Consider the following 24,165-nt stretch of genomic DNA (forward strand, 5'->3'; position numbering starts at 1 on the left):
ATAATACACAAACGCCAATATAAGCAAACACACACGCACACACACACACACAGCCAGAGACTGTTTGGCAAATGGCACCCAGTCGGAAAATGTAATTGCTTGAACTTTAGAGAAGCGACTGCAGCTTCTGAAATACCCGAAGGAGCCATCAGACCAGTGTTTTACAGCGCACGCACACACACACACACACACACACACACACACACACACACACACACACACACACACACACACAAACCCCCTGTCAGCAAGTGCAGTACTTTAAGTAGTAATAACTGCTGTAGCTGTTAGGGTGAAGAAAGAGAGGAAGGAGGGGAGGGAAAGAGGAGAGAGCCTGGAGAGGAAATGAATGCAGGAGGAAAGAGGAAGAACAAGCAGCGCTTTAATCTCTATCAGTCTGAATTTTAGTCTTCCAGAGCTGGGCAGCACAGCTTTGAGAAAATAGATTGCGAACGTCGATGATTCTACAGTTAATGGGAATACTTCACTTTTGAGCATCATATTATCACTCCCCGCTGGGCACCAATTTCACACTTTGAGTTCAGTTTAAACGTCTTGAGGAATTCTACACAGCTAGGGTCGTGGAGAAGCTCTCTCAAATCTGAGAAATGACCCCCCTGATGATGTCATAATGATGTCATCAGCGTTACCTTGGCCTGGGCTGGTAGAGCTAAAGATTTTGATGGGAAAGCTAGCGCTGCAGAGGTGTGGAGTTTGTTACGGGGCATGGAGGGTCGAAAAAAAGATGCTATTGCATTATGGGAAATGTAGGATCCATACTAGGGATTGAAAGTTAGGATATCTAGGCCTCTGCTCCATCAATATTTACCTCTTTAAATTTTTTTATTGTCTTTTGTGAGTAACTGTAGTGCAATGCAGAATCCCTGGAGTACTCCTTTAATCCAGACCAGGGTTGGGGTCATTTATTAAGGGTTGAGGCTGATGCTTTTCGATTGAAGGCGATACTGTTACTCTAACTACTGGATGTTTCCAAACAATTGTTGCCCTGCTAAGAAATAGCTAAATTGGCCGCCTATGCGTCTTGCTAGCTCCTCCGAAGCTCCACTGAAAGAAGCATTATTAGCGATGTATTTGCAAAGCAATGATTGTTTTGAGCATACCCAACATATGACTCAACAAGATCAGATTGTGCTGCAAGAGCGGTTTGAGACGTTTCTTTGTAGGTTCTGATACATTTTGCCATGACTCTGGGTCATCATTTAAAATTCATTGTAACTGCTGTGAATCCAAGCTGTCTACACCTGCCGTCCTCCAGTTACAATTGTTCAGATCCCTGCAGGCAGCACGTATTTGATACAAGTTTTCCTTTAAATGTTGCTTCACAGGCAATTATAAATGCTGAATACATCCGTGACATATTGTTTCAGCAATGATTATCATTACAAACTTTGATTATTATCAGCTTCAATCCAAAATGATCATCAGCAGCAGCAGCAGCATTATTAACTGACCGTATCACACATCTGGATTAAACACAAACTAATCTGGAAATCCTGTCAGAACATGCAGCAAACACGCCCTCCTGGACGCATTAATCCCTCACCTACTCCGCTGGTGTTTCGAGCAACACGCGACTGCACTGCCTGAACCTTGGGGATACTATTGTGTTTCCATGCTTGTAAGTGTTTAAGTGCGAGCATCTGTGTATATGTGTGCATTTGTGTGTAAGCCTCGGGCTGTCCCCTCAGCACTGCGTCTCTATCGACCTGCAGTGGAAAACAGGCCTGTACTTGGCCATGTAGGCCAGGGAGTCGATAGGGACATCAGAACGAGGGCAGCCGTCCAAAACGGCATCACAATGTGCCCAGAGGACAGACGGACACACACACACACACACACACACACACACTTGTGTGAACACGCGCACACACACAGTATACATACAAAGACTTGGCCATTTTTCAAAAAGCCTTGGATTTATGGTTTATAATTCCCCCAGATGGTGATTCATGTGTGTAATCTGTCTGTAATGGTTACTTTACTTGATCAACTCTTTGGACTGTGTTTGGTCTGTTGCATTTACAGACACTCCCATCATTGGATCATTATAATTTCTAAATAAATTTCACATAGTAGAAGGTTGAGACATTCCCCAATAAATACATGAACAACCGGGAAGTGATTTCACAAAATGTTTGAGGCTGAAAACCGCACGCTCAGATCCAAAAAAAAATGAACATGATCAAATATCCTTTATCATCACTAGCATGAATAACATGTTGCCAATAAAAACCAAGGCTTGATTACCAACAAACTGGATATCAGAATACCAAGAACTCCGAGGGCCCCAGAAGCTCCGGGCTAACTGTTGGTTCAATGGTTTTGCTAATTTGACATAAAGTGTGTGTTGGGAATATGCATCAGTACAACACAACGGGACCGTATCATATTGTGATAGCCAGCCCTAGTCACAACACTGTTAGTCTCGCTTTGCCAGGTTACTCCACATAGCATTCGGGGATGGGAGAAGAACGTGCTCTTGTTTATTGGCATTTCTTTAAACCAATCACAATCGTCTTGGGCGGTGCTAAGCACCGGGAAAGCCACGGTGCCGCTGCAACATAGGCTCGGAAGGAACTTGTTTTGGTGGAACGTGTGTACGTTTGAAAGTTGTTTTAGTCGTGCAACAGAAAACTCAGATTGGATAGATAGTCTAGCTAGCTGTCTGGATTTACCCTGATCTGAGGGGCAGTTAACCATAGTCCTACCATAGTTTAGAATGCCAACACAAAGGAAGCCCAAGGATATCCGGCCTAAATGAGTGAAATCCGGCAGAATTTCTGTCTACAACGGAGCAATCCCAGAAGTGGAATGTCAAGGATATAGACTACAACGCTGTAGACCTAAATTTACAGCTAAAATCCCACAGTATCTTACTGTTTTTATATTACACAGGATCATACTGTAAATGGCAATGCGTTGCTGGAGAAAATAATATTACAGAACTATCTGCAAATGTTACAGATTACAGGTATTTCCGGTAATACCAATGCATCTTGGGAAAATAAAGGAAAAACTGGGGATTACACTGTCTATTTACAGTAAAATACTGTACCTTAACATTTTAAAACAGTATGCATACTGTAAATAAAAAGTGGCTTACTGGCAAAGCTGCTGCTAGTATATTACCGTAAATTTACGGTGAAAAGTTTTACAGTGAAGGTAAGGGCTTTTAGGTACTATATTTCCTGATATTTAGGCTATGAGGATGTTCAAAATCTAGTTTTAAACCCTTCATTATTTTAGTTTTGTACTTTTACATAGTTTATTCCGTAATTAACATGTCTAATCAAATTACCTCACAGCAAACCTGAGCCAATGTAATATATACTGTCTAAGGGCCCATGTAGGAGCTCATTTTTGCCCCAGGGCCCCCCAGCAAACTGAAGATAACCTGCGGTTACTAGCTTGAATATCTGCGTGTGTCGTACAATCTTCTTGCAGATTCCTGCACATCTTGCCCCACGGTACAAGCTTTAAAAAAAAAAAAAAAAGCTCCTTCTTTTTCAAGAGAGAGTTCTAGGTTTGTGTTATTATTTCATGAATTCTATGATTCACTGTGGTGTCTGGGATAAATCGCCTAAAAAGCTTTGCAACAGGCGCCTGATCAAACGTAGACCCCACAGTAATGAACACACATTTTCATTTCATTTCAAGAGCCACTTTTGGAAACGCTAAAAACACTGAGGGTTTCCACTTACCTACTTGAGAAAAAACATCATATTTAACATAAAATATGAAGACAGTCAATATATTTGAGTGGAAAACTACAGTGTTAATGTTAGGTGTTTTATAATCGACTTCCTTTCTAATAGATCCATATGAGAGAGTTGTTCCACTCTGAATAAAAGATTTAAGAAGCTGAATATTTGTGCTCCTCAAATTACCAGGACTAATAGGTGTAAACGATGGGAAATGATCAAAATATTTGGCAAAGTACCTATCATTATCACCGCCGCTGTGTCTGCTGTTTTAGTGGAAGCGTTTATGCAGAGGCTTAACGTGACAGCCGGTTCAGGCGTTTTCAGCCTGGGTGGCCCAGAGTGGAACCGAACCCCTCCACCTTGGTAACGTTTAGCCTCTTGCTCAATCACTCAGCTACAGGACCACAGTGTTGCTGCCTCCCTATCAGCAATTCCACTGACAGATTACTCCGTCAAACTGAAGCAATAATATGTGAAAACAAAAATGATGTCCCTGGGTTAAGTTGAAAAATAGGTTCGGCGCTCTTATCAGGCAGCAGCTTTGATAACTCGGAGCAAGTCGCTGGATAAGTTGGGTTTAAATCATCGTGCTTGGCGGAGAAAAACAAAATAAGACTTTTGTTTCAAAATGAAATATGAGATTTTTTTTGTTGTTGTTGTTGTTGCAGTGGTCGGATGAAAACTGTACCTCCAAAGCACACCTTCGAAATGTCAAGAGACAAATAAAACTTTGCTGCTTATAGCTCGTAATAATGACTTTATTCAGGACACAATGGAAGGGTCATAGCCCATAGCAGTAGCCTGGTTGACACCAGATCCTTCTCAGTTGTAACTGAGGGTGGGTCTGGGCAAGCTTCACTCGCAGCCCATTTCCAAAGGGACCGTCACCAACGGACGCCGCTCAAACGCCTCTGGGCGCAATTGGATAGTCCTTCAACCAATCAGACCAACCAGCCAGGCGACGTAGCAGCGACAGCAGCAGCGACGGGTTGCTGCGCTTCGGTGGCCGTTGTGTTGAACGTAAACAAAAAGCTGCTCGCCGTCGCTGCACTATCGTCATCATGTAAAGCCCGCCTCCATGGTTGTGATTGGTGCCTCGATTTGGAAAAATTGGAAATGGGCTTGAATGGGCTCTTGGCCAGACTGACTCGCAGATCAAATCTCAAATTTGCCGGAAGATCGTCAGGGTTTTCCCAGGCTACCACAGTAGATATCCATGTAGATTTTATTCCCTCCTATGTGGTTTTTTAAGGGTCCCTTATATTCAAGAGTCACAAAACCTTGTAAACAACAATTTTAATAAACTTGACCTAAAATATATATTAAAAAAACCCACCAGGTTAATTTTGGAACTACCTTTTTCAGCCAAATACAATTTGTTTCTTCTTCTCGCAATCATCTATATTTGATCAACTAAATAAAACATTTGAAGTGGCGATGCTTCATAGCCTCGCTGCTTTGGCACTTGGGCTGAACTAAACAAGCGGAGGTGCTAATTCATGCATCACTGGGTGACATCTTGGTGCTGCCCTACCTTTGAACTACACATCAGATGACTGTTTTCAATTATACAAATTACGCTGACTTAAGGGGGGGGCTTTGATCACACACACATCCAAACAAGCAGGGAGATCACACGAGCTAAGCATCCTGAGTGGGAAATGGTCTGGGACATTGTAAAATAGATCTGTACTGAGGGAAATGAGCCAAACAGTCGAGATTGCCACTCTGCTCCTTTAAGGTTCTTCCCCCGCTTGTGTTAATGCCTTTCCAGTGGTGCCTTCAGTTTTTCCCCCTCTGCCAAAGCCATCAAACCTGTTTGATCAGCGGCAGCTTGGAGGAATGAAGCCACGTTAGCCCCAGCATCCTCCTCCCTCCCTCCCTCCTTCACTTTCTGCACGGGTTAAGAGGCTATTCTCTACTCCCCAGCCCCCTGGCGGGTTATTAGAGAGTACAGCGAGGCACTGTTTGGCGTACATGCATGCACCGATGAGCAGCTACGCTCACAGGCCTCCTCAGTGCACACTACATGCACACACATGCATTACAACATCTATCTGAGTGAAGCCAAAGCCCTTAAAATGCACCAGATGCTTGTGTTTCGTCCACAGGAAAGGCTTCACCCTCGTTTTTTTTTTTCTTCCTCTTATTCTCTCTCGCCGCTGAAAAGGCTAAGGCCAACAGGAATCAATGGCTCAATTGACACCTCATGTTTCGGCTTCTCGGTATGGCAAATTACAGTGCCCTCGCCTAAACGTCAGTGTTTGAAGGAAGAGAATCACTCTGCTTTCCCGCTTCTTTGAAAAAGGAATTTAGGAGACTGAGAAGTGGACGATGGCGACGCAACGCTCCGACCTGTCAAACGCTGCATTGTGCAAAACGGCCGATTCGCCAGGGGTACCGAAGGGCACAGACACACACTGAGCCGGACACACACACACACACACACACACAAACACACACACACACACACACACACAATACAGCTGAAACCTTTCACCAAGAGAAATCACAAATTGCTGAACTCAACCCTACAGCGCAGTTTAGCCATGCTAGTTCTGAATACACAAGAGTAAAACCAGAAAAGGTAAATTAAAAGGAGACACTATTGCTTTCTGCATGCACTACTGATCAATTATGGCTGCCCATTTACTCAAACCTTCATCTAAACATGGGAAATGCTCTGCAATTGCCCTGAGGTGAATACAAGGGAGGAAAGCGGCTAATATATATACAGTATATATAATAAAAAACACTTTTTTAAATGCTCTTTGTTCCCCACACTCCCATACAATCCCCCCAGGGCAGCAGCATGGTCTGATTACATACAGTACACACACACACACACTTTAACACTCACCCCCCACTACCACCTGTTATGTGACATACACCAGGCACTAGGGTAAATGCATTTGTCCATACTGTGTAATACAGACTCAGCATCTTACATACCAGTGAACACGCAAGGCATGCAGGCCCTTAAAGTGGCTTCTAACACAGTTGAAGGGAGGCTTATATCAGCCCACCAATAACTAGCTAACAGAAGCACTTTTTAAGAAATCACAAATTGGCAGAGTGCTGTGGTAGTTTCTATCCTGTACAAAGGTTCAAAACCTCCTTTGACTAAATTCTTGCATGGACATTGACTTGCATTCAAGTTTAAAGTTACATTAACAACAGGAACTGAAGTAACCAGTTGCTGCTGCTACTCCAGAGAATATTAGTGGCATGAAACAGCTGGGTTTTGGTATAGAGGTGCCTACTATTGTATTCATTCCTTCATATTCCTTCACTGTGTTCCTCTGCCCTCTCTGGTTGAACGTTTCAAATCTGTCGAACACGCCCTACAGTGATGTCATGATGTATCGACACACCCTGGAGTACATTTCTGCAGCAAAGTGAGAAGGTAAACCAACAGAGGTCAAGGTTTTCAGTGGCTGCTTAGTTGCTCATTAAGGCCAGAAAAGTGTCGGACGTCCACCCCCTAGTGGTAGTGTCAAAAAAAGACAACATTCACAACACCGACCCCGCAAATTCCCAACCTATCACCTGCAGGGCTCTGCACAATCTTCTGAGTATTATAGATTTTTTTTTTTTTGCCATGAAATTGGCCAATTTGAAAGATATTGAATATCAGCACAAAATATCAGCAGTCAGCAGGTTCAATCTGAAATAACTTCGCATCAGTTTTTGCCTTTAAAAGTCCTTTGAACCCTACGGCAGCAGAAGGTAAATGGGCAGGGGGGGAGGGAGATGAGGCCAATTGGATTTCAGCAGGATGCATGAGTGGGTGCACGGACTAAAGGATGGGAGGAATTCTGCGGTATAAAGGGGAGGATAAATTAAAAAGTGGAAATGTGGGCTGAATGGATGGATTGGATGAAGGGTAGATAGATGACGGTTTAAATGGATGATTGGTGGCATGGGCACTGAGAGCGAGAGAGAGTGTGTGTGAGTGTGTGTGTGTGTGTGTGTGTGTGTGTGTGTGTGTGTGTGTGTGTGTGTGTGTGTGTGTGTGTGTGTGTGTGTGTGTTCTCCAGAGGTGCAGATTAGATCACTGTTATGACTGCACAAGCCCTCAGGACACAGCAGATAAACATCAACAGATAACCTACACATTTATTCCCACTTCTGCACCATCCTCACTTCCTGCCTCCATTTCCTCCCTGTCTGCTCTCCTCTGAGGCACACTTCCTCTACTTCCATGCATTCACCGCAACCAACTCTTCCTTGTTTGTTTTTCTTTTCTACTCCATCCTTGCTTTTCATGCCCTCTGTAACTACATCTAAGAGTCCCGGGGCGGTGCACTAGATGACGCTTCTCAATAAACCCGTCAAGCTCTCCTCTGCACCCCCCCCCCACCCCCACCCCATCTCCCCTTAGTTTTCCGGAACACAATAACAGCACCTCTGAACGCCTATCCCGACAATACTCCCATCGATCACTTTGCTATCTGGAACACACACATCTATCACTACTGGGGATTTTACCGCAGGCTTGGACACCCCACTGAAGGCCCTACTGCTCTGCTCTATACAGCTTTGCAAATATTTTCAGGTCGCGGACACTACATCGACAAACAGTACGCCCCAGTGATTCCAATGGGACAGTGTTTGGCCCACGAAACATCATGAGGGGAGCATATTTGTTGTCCTTGATTTAGCTCAATGTCTTCACCTGTACATGAGGACATAATCCCGTAGAGGCAAAGCTATTAGAGCAATATATAATAGAGGAAAAAACAAAGCTTTTCTTACATGATAGAAGATATTAACAGTATATAGCAGCCTCAGCAGTTCAGTCCATTCTAACTCTTCAGTATTCATCGATTTCAGTTTTCCCAACAGCGGCCCACGTCTGAAACATCTAGTTGCCAGACTCGTGATGAATGACTTGCAAGTATTGGTGCATGGTTTAGACAGGTTTGGACAGATATTATGAGCCGAAAACTGGCCCGAAGCTGGGCAGAGTGCTGCTAGCGGAAGGTTGATTCCTAAACCACATTGGACCAATTCAAATTCCAAATCTGGAAGCCATATATGGGCCGGCTCGTATTTGGTCCTCCGTGCCAGAACACAACTGAGGGGGCCGACGCTTGGCTAGGTACCTAGGTTGTACATAATGCCCAAGGTTTCTAGGCTAGATGCTAACACAATGCTTGCCATATAGCATGGAGCAAAAGCACACCTGTAACATTGTCCAAAGATGGAAGCCTTAACTTCAATTAGAAAGCTGCAGCTGATGATGATCCAAATGCGAGTCCTCACTAAGACCAAGAAAATGGATCACATCAGTCCAATTCTGAGGTCTTTAACAAAGGCTTCCTGTCTCTCAAATAACTGAGTTCAGAATACTACTGTTGGTTGTAAAAGCACTGAATGGTTCATTTCTGATCGTCTGCTACATTATGAACTTATTTATAATTATGAACTCCCAGAAAACTGCAGGTCCACTGCAACTCTCAGTTCTTTTAAATCAAGGCTGATACTTTTCTGTGTGTTGCTGCCTTTTATTAAATTAAGCAATTGTTTATTTCTTACACTGCACTGTAACTTGTATTCTTGTATTTATGTCTTGTTCTATTTTTAACTTGTTTTCATTTTTTAATTCTCTTTAATTAACGTTTTTAATTGCTTTTAATTGCTCTTCATGGTTTTATGTAAAGCACTTTAAATTGCATTGTCGCTGAAATGTTCTATATGAAAAAAGTTGCCTTGCCTTCCATCTTAACAAGATTTTCTTTTTCTGCAGAGTAAGAAAATCAAAAATTGAGAATATTTCAGGCGAGCAACCACAAATTCATCTTGTCATGTACATTTATATTTATCCCCTACATGAAATGTACAGACTTTGGCTGAATATCATTTAAGATTACACAATTCACTTCACAATTGATGTAGTTCAAATGACTTACTATCTACGTTAGCGTGCGACACAAGAGCTCCCGGAGATATATGATTTTGGTGTCTATGTTGATTTGACCAAAGTGCTACTCTCCCTGTCTTTTTGCTTTAAAACTCCTGGGATCTGTTTGGTGAGGAGAGAGAAAAGGCAAAAAAAATAAAAAATAAATGCCTGTAACAGAGAGATTGTGCTGAGTTCGGACTCCACGGGGAAGAAAGAGGTAGGTCAGGCAGAGACGAGCAGCAGCTCGCTGACATCCTGTTTGTGCTGCCCCCCCCCACTCACACACACACTTTGCATTACAATTCATTCTCTGTTCAAGTCAAGGTTAGACCTGACAGCTCTGCAGCTGTGTATGGATATGTGTGTGTATGTGTGCTCACGTGTATGTTTTGCATCGCCCATATAAAACAGATGGGAATGAAGAGAGTCAGACTGAGAAGAAGAGACCAGACAGAGAGATTTATGGGTAGGGAGTACAGTCTGTGCTCTGCCAATGAGGCTGGGTGGCACCCTAAGGTTTGGATGGAAGACTCAGATTAATCCCCCCCATGCATGGCTGGAGGTTTGATTCCTAGTAAGACTCCATTATAGGGTCAGGCCAGAAGGTTTTTTCGAGGCTAATGCATTTATTTTTTTCATATCTTTTACTTGAATATTTCACAACCAGGAAAAAGAACTAATCGATAGTTGTGCCAGAATTGCCTTTTGACATAGTTGAAAAGCTACTGAAACAGAACCTAGACCCTAAGAAACCACTGAATCCAAGACAAATGTTCATGAGGGGGTGACCACTACTTCTACACCGACTGAGACATGGTTTCTTGCAGGCTAATATACTTTATTGGCCAATTTTATCAGCGATAAATATAGTCTGTCCACTTATGCTACACGCTTATACTCAGATTTGAAAGGTTAGACAAGGAACAGGCACATTAATGGACAGTTTGACCCCATCAAAAAAAAAGTCTCTCCCATATGCTATCATAGAGATAACCAAGTGCCATCCAGCCCCGAGAGCCTGCAGTTTTCCATTTCAAACACTACACCAGCTGATTGAAGTTAACTCCTACTCCTCCTGCCAGCATTTTAAGACATGTTTTGGCACCATCGCATTAATAGCTGTTGTGTGATTCAACATGCCGTGTCTTGAAAACGATTGCATTTGCTGCTCTAAGTTTTCAGCATCTGGCATGTCTTTACTGGGACACGTTATTATGGATCCCATGTAACTTCTAGGCAAGTCCCGCCCTACGAAGCAGCCCGATTGGTTGGGGGTTGGCATTGACCTCGAGTGGTTGAGGTTAGCATAGCCGATTGGTCAGGGGATCGGACCTGAACAAATTGGGTTCCGTTACCTTGTGTAAGCATCGATGCCTGGCCAATAGTAGTGTGTGAATGCTATTGAAGGGGAGGTCCCTCCTAGAATTTGCGTGAGTTCCATAAGAACACTACTGGGACGCATACTGTTGTGCACAGGAAGTGATATGACTCATAATTATGATTTGTTTTGAATAATAGAAGCAGGACTTGAGCATCAGCATGTGCATGAGAAGACATAAAAAATGAGTACCACCTAGTCTTACAAAAAAGAAAAGACTTAGTACTGGTCACGCTGGTTGTTTGACGATGGAAAGATGCCACTGAAAATAACCAACTAGCACCAAAGACTGGAACAAAATCAAACAATAATGACACAATTGTCTCTTCAAAAAAAAAAAAAAAAAGAAGCAAAAACAGCTGCTGAAGTGTGTGGAATGAAAACCAGGGGATGATTTGTACAGCAGTAGCTGCTCTGCACGCGGATAGCAGCTGCCACTGACCTTTCTGTGACTTTTGACTATCATTAGATCCGGGCCTTTAGGTTTCTATGCTGTCTAATGTCACCGGACTGGCTCTCACGTCATCCAACAGTTTCTCTCATGCAAGCTAACCAGCCAAGTAACTGTGTCAGGTCGAATGCATCATGTTGCTAGCATGTGAGTAAGCAACTGTCAATGGTAAAACTCAAGTCTGACCCTGAAATGCCTATATTTTAGTAACAAAACTTGCTCAACTCTTTGCTACTCTAGAACTGTTTCTTCCAGTTATGTTTCATGCTAACAATGGCACGTTAGACCCTGTTAAGACTTGGTTGTAAAATGCGTCTTGGGCGATCGGATCACAAATGGACAGCGCTAAATACAAGGGTAAACGGCCACCGAGACGCATTGTGATACGATCACTCAGACCACTTGCCGAGGTGGTCTGGGACACATTTGACCAATTTTCTTTTGTAGTGTAAACGTTAACGCGTCCTGATGCATCCTCGACAAGGACGTAACAGGAAAATACGCCATCAATGCAGGGTGTCACATAATGACAGCGCGCCAACGCTCTATCACATGCACATTTTACGAGTTAAACAAAGGTCTTTGCCCTATGAAAGAAAATGTGTTGAATTCTGCCGACAGCAAAATCTCCAGCTGTAACGGCATAAGCGCTAACGTGACTCCCGTGAGTGTGGACTAAGTGTGCCTGAGGCCCTTTGACCGGTAGTGACGTAGACAGTAACAAAATCTGGTGAGCTGGAGATGCACACTGGACAAAGCTGTGAATGGGAACGTGTCTCCTCTGTCCACTTGTGTTTGGATCCCTGAAACACATTTTAAAACCAAGTGCAAACAGGGTCTTACAGCCGTGTGGCAAATACGTATAAGGAACCAAGTGGAGTGCAAAATGTGTACACCAAAAGAGACAACACGTCAAAATGACTGCATGCAACAGGTTTTCCTTCCCTGCCACTGCATGTAATAACATAAAGTCATCACTTTAAAGATGGTCAGACACTTTCATATAATTACTTGGACTGATCTAAACTACTAAAAGCAGGACAACAAACTATGCACCTCAAAGATAGTGTAATGTTAAAAGGATCTGTTGCTCTGTTTACCACATATCAAAGAATAATATCGAAGAAAGATAATAGCATTCATTGTTGTCTATCTGTTTAAAATCAAACATAATTTAAAATGTGGCGAGAAATCCAGTTTTTCCGGGAAAAGAGCCATACATTTTCGAGAAGTAATAATTTCAAAATCACGGTAAAACCCCTCAACCCAGGTGATTAGTGAATAATACCGCCAACTAACGCAGGTAAGTCTATCCCGCTCTGTAATTCTGATGGCTCTTTTAGCTGAACAAGAGCCTCAGTCCACGAATGTTGCTCCTAATCCCAACTTCCTCTCCTTCTCCACAATAATGAGCTCCTCTCAGACTCAAGAGTTGACAGAGGTAAAGCATTTAGCACGCTTGAATGGAGAGAGAGAGGGAGAGAGTGGGAGTGTGGAGTGAAAGAGAGGAAGATACAGGCCAAAGAGGGATAAATCGAGGGATGGGGGAAGAAGGGGTAGAAAAAAGAAATCTACTGAGACATGCACGAGGTAAGCTCTCCCTCTGGCAAGCCAGAGTAATGCCACTGCACAGTACAAATGCAATGGCTGACTATTAAGAATGAGAGGAAGAAAGGAAGGAGAGAAAAAGACGGTGAGAAGAAGGAGGCGGCTGGGAGGAGAAATATACATAAACCGAGAGAGGAAGAGAGATCATCACTGTGTTCTCTAAGTCTCTTAGGACTGAGTTATTTTTCTGCCCGTCATTACAGCCCAGGGACATGATGTGAACAACACGGGGACTGTGTTTGTGTTTGACTGCGTGTGTATTAGTGTGTGTCACGCGGTGTGTATTCTGCGCATTTGTGTGGGTGGCAAATTGTGTATGGAGCACTGAAAGCATGTGCATTCATTTCAAGGCCAAGTGATGAAACACAAAACTCACACACACACACACACACACACAACACTGTTTTACTCACACATTCAATCGCACACAATATAATGCCTTTGCACAGCTCAATTTATGTGTGTGCATCTATGTGTGCCGTGTGAACGTGTACTTGACTTGAATAAGCAAAAAGCTGGAGACTTATGTCTGAACGTAGGCTACTGTAGGAACAATAATCATGGGAGAGAGACGGAGAAGTCTGGCCATTCTTGAGAAGTCAAATCAATTAAAATGCTAAAATGGCAAAAGATGGGAAGAATCAAGGAGAAGAGGCAATGAGAGGGATGTTGAAAAAAAGCTAATTTTGCAGACCTTGAACACAACATGGCTGACAGAGTAAAGAAAGAGTAATGAGACAATCATGAGCAGATCATCTGCTAGTGGAGCTTAAGCAAGACACATTTTCAGGCACACCCTAAGTGCAATGAACACACCGGCAGCGTCTGACTGGCATCGTCAAATCTCGGCTACTGTACATTCACTGCCTCTCTAAGTAATTGACGCGACCCTGTGTACTTAAAGTGATGGTTCGGAGTAATTTCAGCCTAGGGTCCTTTCAACCATGACCTCGAGCCAAACAACAATAAAAAATAAGTTAAATTAATAAATATTGTTGTTGTATCTCTTTTCAGTGTTGTAATTTGTAGACGTCCAGCACTCGTCTTACTGCCGGTAGCAGCAGAGAGCAGAAGCCAGCAGGCAAGTGTTATTTAAATAAACTCCTGGTGTACTTACAAACTTTCCAATCCATTGTTTTATGAGTACATAACCTATTTGTACTAGTGTAGAAGTTTGGTATCATTTCGGGCATTATTAGTGGGGTTATGTACAAGATACACTCTTGGATCCATTAGCGCCTGCACTAAGCTATTCAGCTGATAACGCTAACTCGCCCAATGTTCGACCCAGATGAAAAAAGCTTCTGGGGGGTTGTTTGGCTCAAGGTCATGCTGCAAAGGACCCTAGGGTGAAATTACTCCGAACCATCACTTTAAGGGTCTGGTCACAGTAGGAAGTGGCTGACTAAAATTCCTTCTGCTGTGGCCGCAAGTCTTGCTCCATCTCTTAAACAACTGTCTGCTCCACCAGCACTTGTAACTCACAGATTTTTCTCAAAGCTGGTTATTCTGTCTTTTTGAAAACGTGTTGCTGGGGTTTTCTATCCATATGATAAGCTAAATAGGTATCCGGCTATAAACATTGAAGACCTTGTTCTTTTTTAACTAGGCAAATAGTTATTATTTTGTTAGCATCCGCAAGCTACAGTTTCCATTAGTTTAATGAAGGAAACCCATTAATTTCCAGATGCTAGCTGAGCAGAAGCTAGAAGAGCATGTGAGCACCTGGGCTCTCTTTAGGCAGTACTAGAAGTTAGCTAGCTCATTATTGCACTAGCAAACTAGTTAGCTTGCTAACTCAAAACAAAGCACATTTATGTTAGTTACACATATGGCTTTTGCACTGCTATTTTAGTAGTCTGTAAAACTGCATTGGCTAACACGACAGCTTTTGTTTAATATGTACTTTGTGACTGCGCCCTCAAAAAGTGAAGTTAGCTAGCTCATTATTGCATTAGCAAACTAGTTAGCGTGCTAACTGAAAACAAAGCACATTTAAGTCGGTTACATAGGGATTTTGCACTGCCATTTTAGTAGTCTATAAAACTGCATTAGTTAACACAATAGCTTTTGTTTAACATATGCGTTATACTTTGTGACCGCGCCCTCAAAAGTGACGTTTGTTATGGATTGGAATTTGTCAAAAGTAGTGTTGTGTATCATTTAAAATTAGGATAGGCTACCAGTACCAATACCAGTATTCTTAAAGTGATACCGATATAAATAGAGTACTTAAATTGAAATAAGCCTTCTGCATTTTATGTGTGTAGCGTATAGCCATTACAACAGTGATTTCCAATGGCGACGTCATTTAAATAAATAACTATGGACTTGTCAGTTTCCATACAGAGCGCACACAGACACAGAAGAACATGCATTCTCCAGGCCTTCACACACACCTCTTCACACAATATAAAGATGCTTGTTGACCCCATCATGTCTCAATAAACATACCTGCTGATATACAACCACACCCCTGTCTCACACACACACACACACACACACACACACACACACACACACACACACACACACACACGGTCGTGATACATCACCACCTACACACAGCGGTGTCAGCCACAGACAACTGCTCCTGAGCCCCAGCAGAGCAAAGACATTCATCATTATGACAACACACACACACACATACACACACGTACACAGATTGCGAGAAAGCGACATAAAGCGTCGTTGCAGCTGGTGGTGCGTGAAGACGACTCCATCACATCATATATCACACATACTGTACGCGTTTCCCGCCTAAATAACACTATTATGAACAAAACAGTCATAGCAGAAATGACGGAGGGCTTCTTCTACTGTCGCTGATGCATTTCTTCTCAGTCCTGTGTGTGTGTGTTGTGTGTGTGTGTGTGTGTGTGTGTGTGTGTGTGTGTGTGTGTGTCAACCTCACAATAGAGAATGATAAGGCCTCTCTCTCTGTTGCTTGGAAGAAAGATAAAACTATCACCACCACCCCTACCGATTCACTTTTTTCTTAATCTTCACATCAGATGAGACACAATTCAAATCCGACCAGGTGTCTGTCCAGGGAGTCGAATGCTGTCAAACCATCACTCTTCCTCCCTCTTTCACACCTTCCCCCCTGTAATTCTCCTCTCCCAGTCTGCCCATGTCAATTTTCACTCTGCTCCTCGCCCCAATCTTTCGTCGTCTTCACTTCTAGGAGTACTCGGATGCATCAGTTTGATCTTCCATACTGGCCATAAAATAGCCATAATGCGTTACGTACATTCTACATAATGGTTAAGATGCAGTTTTTGTTTGATCACTTGTTCAATCTGCATTCGATCAATACTGAATTGACTTTCCATGTGAATATCTTAACCTGAATTGATTTGCATTAGACCCACCAGGAATGAGAACATTTTTCCTGGCTTTTAATGAAAAATATAGATGCAGCTTTTAGCTTTTTTGTGTTATGTTGCAATAACTTCATGTAAATTTAAAAAGCAGAAAGACTTAGGGTAAATACTAAAATGGTTTGTCTAAAGTTTGTCTGAAAAGATAAAATATTTCTGCAATCTTCCAAACTGAGGTTGAGATTGCTGAGGTTAAGGGTTTATACTGTTTGACCAGGGTCCATTAGGAAAAACATTATTTCAGATGTGTAGTGTTAATTATAAAAAATCTTCAAATACTCCGCCATTTTGACTATTTGTTTTGCTGAAATACTGAAGGGAATGACAGTTGTGATCGCCACATTGCAATTTCCTGTTGAGTGACCTTTGGATCAAGGTCTATTAATTCACATAGTAAGGTATCCACACACATTACACACATTTCCACATTTCTCAAGAGAACCCTATGTTTTCTGTCACAGGACTCTTTCAGCTGTTGGGTTCGTGATTTGTGTCTTTTCGGGCTTGGAAGTGGGTGGGGCGGTCGTAAAAGAGAATCAGTGATATACATTTTCCCCTCCGAGAGAAGCGATGGGTTGTCTGTGTCGGTGGCGGGGTTGTGTACACACTTGGCAAGAATGTGGCATTTTCAAGCATTATTGCGAGTCTGTCTCGTGTTTCCCCCCCTGCCCACTTTGTACTTTTTAAAGTAAGCAACCTTGTGTTCTTTATGTATTTTGGCTACATATTCAGTCATTGCCGTGTGCAAGAAACAATTGCTAAATCCTGCCACCCCCTGCGGCCTAGAAGTGGGATAGACCCTAAACCTTATAGATTTGTACCAGGATTCAACACAGTGTCGAAGGAGGGGGGGTCACATATTTCCCAGAGAGCGACCCAAGCCTAGGCTTCAGAGTGGGAGTTAGGGTGGAAAGTAAAGGGCAGAGGTCCTGCTCCATTTATTTTTTCCTGAATCTCTCACTTTCATGTTCCCAGCACTGAAAGAACTGTATAGAGAGAGAGAGATTAGATTGGAAGTTCCACTTAGTTCTCATATTATTTCAGCGTCATGTCCGATGTTGTTAGGGGCTGTCAGCGTCAAGGGGGGGGGGAGGGGGCGCTACAGGAAGCAGCAAGGCCTGGAAAGGGAATGCAGCCAATACCACTGGAAGGAAGCTCATGTGCCGGCATGAATGCCAATTTTTACATTGCTACTGGAAAACAGTGCCATTAAACACAATGACACAAACAACGCGATCAAAAGATCAGCAAGAGCACCTCTCGCGAGCTTAACAGCTGGGCTCGAGAGGCGTGTTCACGTAAACACAAAGTGTCATCTCCATAAGCGCTATCTGGTTCAACCTGTCCGCCTCCTCACCTGCTGCGTAAGAGGGCACAGATAGGCCTGTCTAATGCCGGCGATACATATTCATAAATCCTTCACTGCAGGGCAGATATAACCGCAACTGGTGATGCAAGACACATCAGGGGGGAGAAAGGGAAGGGTTGGCTGGGAGTATGATGGCTTCCTTGTCCACCCCCGCCGGTCGTATGCCGTCAGAGGCGATGACACTGATTAATGAGAAAGCCGTCTCATCGCTAAAGCATCAGGGTAATAGACTACATGTAGAGTCAATGGAGGGAGACTCCGCGGGGCGAAGTGCGCGCCCTGGCCTTACATCATGGTGGAAACAGGAATATGAGTAAATCTGTGACACGTAGATTCATTTTTGGAGCGGTGCACGTCAGGCTACGGCTTAGGCTACGGCGCAGGACCCAAAGCTACTTGTACTTACGTATGTACCTATGGCAAATATAAATCAGGCATCAGTTGTGAGACATTTTCTCTTCTAAAATTGTGGCTTTTATATAATTTTAAGTTAGAATGGAAGAAAAAAAAAAAATCTAGTTTAAAGTATCCATTAGAGAGGAATGTTGAGTTTTTCAGTCTCTCCTGTCCCATTAATCATGCTTTAACCCCTTCAGATTTATCTTGCATGGATTGTGGGGTCCCACTGGGGGTAGTTTATAGTGATACCGTGGTACTGTATGGCATGTGTGATATTACTATAATAATCTCGTAGTGACTTATAGTATGCCTGTGGTACTTTTTGCCATGTATTTGAATAGATATGAGTATAGTCATCTGTAGTAGTAAACATATACTTTACAGTAGTGCATGCAATATTATAATGTTTCTATGATATGGTTATAGTGAAGTGTAGTAAGCCTGAGGAACTAAATAGTGGGTTTACAGTCTAAAAAAACAATATTTGATGGTACTGTAAGTCAACTTCACAGTTCATCTCCAGCTGCGGCGGGATTTTATAAGTTTGGTGATATTTCCGCAGTAGGCCTATCGTAAAATGTCTTGCATTATGAGTCTACTAAATCAGTTTTTTTCATAAAACCTCCCACACACACACACAAAATGTTATTATGTCATTATGTTTGTTCTATTCTTTTACACCATGAGTCACCAGAAGTTAACATACTGTACACTTATAGAAAAAAAGACCTTCATAAGAAGATTAATATAAAAACTACTACAGCACAGTGCATCTACATTTCCTCTGCTGGGAGAAAAAAAAAAAAGAAACATGATCCATCAACAACTAGGCTCTGTGAGCTGAGGGGACATAAGTGGGACATGCACTGTGGAGAAGAAAAAGAAGAAGAAGAAAAAAACGCATGACCATGATGTCGGAATGAAAACCTCCCTTTGTCCCTGCTCTAGAAATCCCGGAGTTTATAACTGAATTACAGCAAATCCAATTGAAACACACGGGATAAGAGTCATCCACGCATTCCTGTATGTTCTCAAAGCCTCTGTGTTGCTTCCCCTCTCTCCTATTCAGTTTTTTCTTTTTCTTTTTTTTGCAAATGCCTTCCGATGCATTTCATCCAAGTGTCCAGAGTGTGGAGAATAACATGCTGTGAAGGCGCAAAAAAATAAATAAAATAAAGCCTCTAGTGGAGTTAAATAATGTGGCTGGAATCAGATACCTGAGCTTTTTTTTCTTCTACCAACAGAGAGAATAGAGAGATCGACTCTGTGGTCTTGTGTCTCAGCATGGTGCGCTCCCATAGCCGGCTGCACAGTCCCGAAACCCACCGCTGCCAGCCCAGCGAGACCCAGGGACGTTATAAAGGGCGGCTGCCGCAAATCAAAGCAACTTCCCCTCCTCTATTCCACGGAGCGAGAAGCCGATGCCCCCCCCCCCCAAAAAAAAAAGAGTCGACCTGACGGGGCTACAGTACCAACAATTTGACGACATTCAGCAGATAATAACAGCTTCATAAAGACACGGTTTATTCGCGGCGGTATAGCATTAATTCACCCATAATGGCGTTCATTCATCACCATCCTGTCTATCGCTGATAACACAGCCCTCCGGGGCGCTCCTGCGATCCCCGCACAATTTATCGACGGACATTCACAACAACAAGCCATAACTATAACACAATTAAACACACAGAAATACATCCACGCCGGCTATAGCGTTGATTGTGACCCCCCCCCCACTCCCCCAACCGATTCCAGTTACATATCCAGCAGCGGAGCAACATTTCCACACCGGACAGCTGCCTCTTTTTTTCCCCCCCAGGACAGTAAAAGATCACACAAAACACAAGACATCACAAGCGCACAAGCAGGAAGAGAGATGGGGCGGGGGGAGAGAGAAATAACTCACATTCTGTCTCCGGGAACAAGCAGGCGGCTCTCCACCATCATATCGGGCAGAAATTCCAGATTGTAGGATGAAGTCATGTTGCCTGCCTGCCCTGGCTGTGTATGTATGTATGTATGTGTGTGAAAATAGTTTGTGTGTAAGAAAATGGATAAATGAAAGAGCGGAAAGGGACAGGTGCAAGAGCGGAGGGGCTTCTCTACCAAGGCAAGTGTAGCCGGCCGCACACACTCTCTTGTCCGCATCCAGCAGTTGTCACATTCTCTTCCTCGTCTCCCCCATTCGCTTCTCCGGCTTTTTTATTTATTTATTTCTCTTCCGCGCCCCCCCGGTCCTGTCTGGAAAACCGCTCTGCAACAGCGCAACCGCCGGACTGTTGGAGAACCAGGTGCTGAGCCGAGCCGAGCCGGGGGGAGGCGTGGCGCATAGAACGCTGCAGCTGATCTTTAACCATTAGGTCTCCTCAGCCATAGCTGTCTCTAAACCACTGGATGGCTCTAACCGTTATAGCCCTCATTATGGGGCGCAGGCACCCGTCTTTAATCTACATAATCGTTAACGTAGTATCTTAAATTCATTCTATTTAGAGTTTCTTCACCACCTTCGAACACAAGATATCCACTCATTCACACAGAGCCGGCCCTAACCAATTTGGTGCCCTAGGCAAGATTTCAGCTAGTTTTTTCCCCACATTTTTATCGTTTTTTTCGACATTTGACGTTCTTTTTGACGTTTTTGTCGCTTATTTTGACATTTTTGACGTTTTTTAATTGTGATTTTTAACTTTTCTTTACTCATTTGGACTGCCAGCTCCCCGGGGATTTGCCTACGCTGCCTTTGCCCCTTTGCCATGGGCCGGCCCTGTATTCACAGGTTATAATTAACCACATGTTATCTAACTGTCATATCATCAGACAATCATCTTCACCTGCGGGCCCTTCGTTTATTTCAAGGCTGACGGCTTCCAACTAAAAATTGCATCGTTTCCCGGCAAAAACCGGGCTTAATGTGTGCTTGCCAAGCGCATTCCCGGTAGATTCCTTTGTAACGTGTTCCTGGGGAAAGCGAACATCGCTGGGATTATTTTCCGGACTTATAAAATGTCTCATAGTATTATAAACCACTGTGCGGTTTATTTTTGACAAACCTACACATCTTCAGTCAAAACTGGACTTCCTGGGTCATATTTTATGATCTCGCTGATTACTGAAATAACACTCAAACACCAATGCATGTTTTTTTTTTTATTATTTTTTTTTTGAATTCAGGGCTGTTTTCGGCCTGACCGCCCGCTATAACTACAATGCACAATTGTGATTTAGAGCATATAAACGGCAGACTGTTAGAGCAGAATATCACACGTGCTTCAGTGTGGCGCCTTAATAAAAGAATGGCCAGTTAGGTGATTTACAATCAAATGAGTTGGCCAAATTTCGGAGAGGTGCAATTACGCATGGGGATAGCCTGGCGATAATGAACTAGCCCATCATTTGCTGCAAATGTGCTGACTCTATTTTACGCTGCGTTAATTGCGCGGATCCAGCATGCCTCCCTGTGGAACCGGAGTGGGCTCCGAATGCAGCACGTCTACCATGTCGGCCCCACTTCCTCCCTCCTCCGTAGGAGAAAAGAGGGGAGGCACTCCAGTAAAATAATGAGCCTCTCTTAGACTGAGAGAGGTGGCTCTCTGGGGGAAGAATATGAGTATCTGGGTCAATGTGAAGAATGAAAAAAAAAAAAAAAGTGCTCAGTATGCACACATACAGCGTGGTAAGTGTATGGCGTGGGTGGGACGTGGCCCGCGGCTCTGCTCGGGGGGTCAGTCTCAGTGTTTGCTTGCGAGGACCGAGAGGTCAGAGTAATGGATGGGAAAGGCTGATCCAACATCAGCGCTTCGGGGCTTGCAGTGTTCCCAGGAGAGGGGACGATGCTGCATGTTTCACCGAACTTGACCCCCCCCCCCTTCACAGAACAGGAGGTCGTCCGGAACGTTATTTAACCAACTGATGCATCACAGTCAGCTGCGTTCCCATCGCAGGCTTTCGTGGTCAGGACTGAGTCGATGCTCATGGCTGTTGTTTCATACCCTGGGAATTCTCGTGAGAGCACAATTTGAAATTTGCCCAGCGAGTCGCGGACGGACAATGGCGGCGGAGCCCACGCTGCCACGCCGTAGCCTTGACGTGCACCTCTCGGAAAATGTAATGTAATGTTTAAATGTAAACGGGGCCAATGTTTTCCCCAAACTATTCACCCGGCTCGATACCACTGTACTTTTGTAATTCGGGTGAGCTGACTCAGCCATGTCACGACTGGTATCCCAGGTAGTAGATTGCTTATTGGTTGTCCACGCAAACAACTTCGAAGAAATTCAACCATATCACACCTTATTCTACATTGAAAGCCGAGCTGACGACAGCGCTGACTACTATTACAACATGAGAGACTTTTTTAACATTTATATGAGTTCCCCCAGCCTGCCTATGGTCCCCCAGTGGCTAGAAATGGTGATAGGTGTAAACCGAGTCCTGGGTATCCTGCTCTGTCTTTGAGAAAATGAAAGCTCAGATGGGCCGATCTGGAATCTTCTCCTTATGAGGTCATAAGGAGCAAGACCACACCCCCAGCCTCCACCTTGCCCCCCCCCCCTCTCTCCTCCTCATTAGCATTTAAAGCTACAGACACAGAAATGGCACATACTAAGGAAAGCTCATTGTGGGACTGGCTCTAGTGGCTGTAATTCTGCACAAGGCTGAATTTGGGGAAAGATACTTCAGATACAGTATTAGGGGACCACTAAGGTCTATATAAAAGAGACTTCAGATACAGTATTAGGGGACCACTAAGGTCTATATAAAAGAGACTTCAGATACAGTATTAGGGGACCACTAAGGTCTATATAAAAGAGACTTCAGATACAGTATTAGGGGACCACTAAGGCCTATATAAAAGAGACTTCAGATACAGTATTAGGGGACCACTAAGGTCTATATAAAAGAGACTTCAGATACAGTATTAGGGGACCACTAAGGTTTATATAAAAGAGACTTCAGATACAGTATTAGGGGACCACTAAGGTCTATATAAAAGCATCCAAAGAGCACCATGTCATGGGACCTTTAATGGAAATCATGACTGAGTAACACGGGTAATGAGAGGAGATATAGGGCGAAACTGCATGTGTACGTTCCTCTGTGTTTGCCGAAGGCTTGCGCACACCTGTCCCACCATGTGGAGGCGCGTCAGCTGGCGCCGTGGAAATGCGTCGAGGTTCGAAGCGAGTCGACATGTTCTCGTGTACGTCTGGTAAACAATCGCGCAATCAAATCTCCCCATTTGCTTCGAATTCCAAACAAATCCTTTCCTCCTGTTCGCTAACCAAAATGCCATCCATCCATTAATAAAACAATTTCCAATGTAGTCATGTGAAACCGACAGTTATTATGCAATTTGTGTTGCAGCTGTCTAATATTGCATTTAATATGATGCATGTTAGCAAGTGTGCAGCTATGTGTACACACTACTGGGAAGGTTTTGCTCTGGATTTAAAAAAAAATATATATATATACATATATACTGCACTTCCAGGAGATAGAAGCTGTCGATTCAAAAAGCAAAACCATCGAAAACCTAAAGCCCTTTTCCAAATCGAATATATATTATTTTATGAAAAGTCCAGATGATTGAATCAATGATATTACTATTTATAAAAGAAAAGTCTTCAAGGAGGCGGAATAGGATGAGTTTTTCTTCATTTCATAACAACATGTTGATCCTGACCAACAGGTAAAAGTAGTGAATGTAAACAGGGACATATGACAGCGGAGCTGTGCATACATCGGGACCCATTCACCAATAACTTCCCGCCTGTTGTTGCTGTTGTTCTGCACTTTTCCTACCCTCACCCATCACCGCTCCTATCCCTCCATCTCTTCACCCTAGGGCCCCCATGTTCTCCCAGATCCCGCTCATGGCAAGGTCTGCCTCTGCCCTCGCTTGCTCTCCGCCTCTTGTCTTTCTCGCCTCTTCCCTCTGTCTAGC

At 43.5% G+C, this 24,165-nt stretch overlaps 1 protein-coding gene across 22 annotated transcripts in view; it reads right to left on the reverse strand.

The window, feature by feature from the left end:
* The window catches only part of celf2 (cugbp, Elav-like family member 2), a 237,799-nt gene that overhangs the window by 145,361 nt on the left and 68,273 nt on the right, over positions 1–24,165 (reverse strand). For 2 of the 22 annotated variants that reach the window (XM_039791636.1, XM_039791626.1), the window contains exon 1: positions 20,128–20,243. The exons of the other annotated variants lie outside the window; for them this stretch is intronic. In XM_039791636.1, the coding sequence (XP_039647570.1) occupies positions 20,128–20,204 (77 nt within the window). In that variant the 5' untranslated portion in view covers positions 20,205–20,243. Of the gene's footprint in view, positions 1–20,127; positions 20,244–24,165 lie in introns of those variants that run through there. 22 annotated transcript variants of the gene reach the window in all.

This window comes from Perca fluviatilis, chromosome 23 (assembly GCF_010015445.1).
Source record: "Perca fluviatilis chromosome 23, GENO_Pfluv_1.0, whole genome shotgun sequence".
Lineage (NCBI taxonomy): Eukaryota > Metazoa > Chordata > Actinopteri > Perciformes > Percidae > Perca > Perca fluviatilis.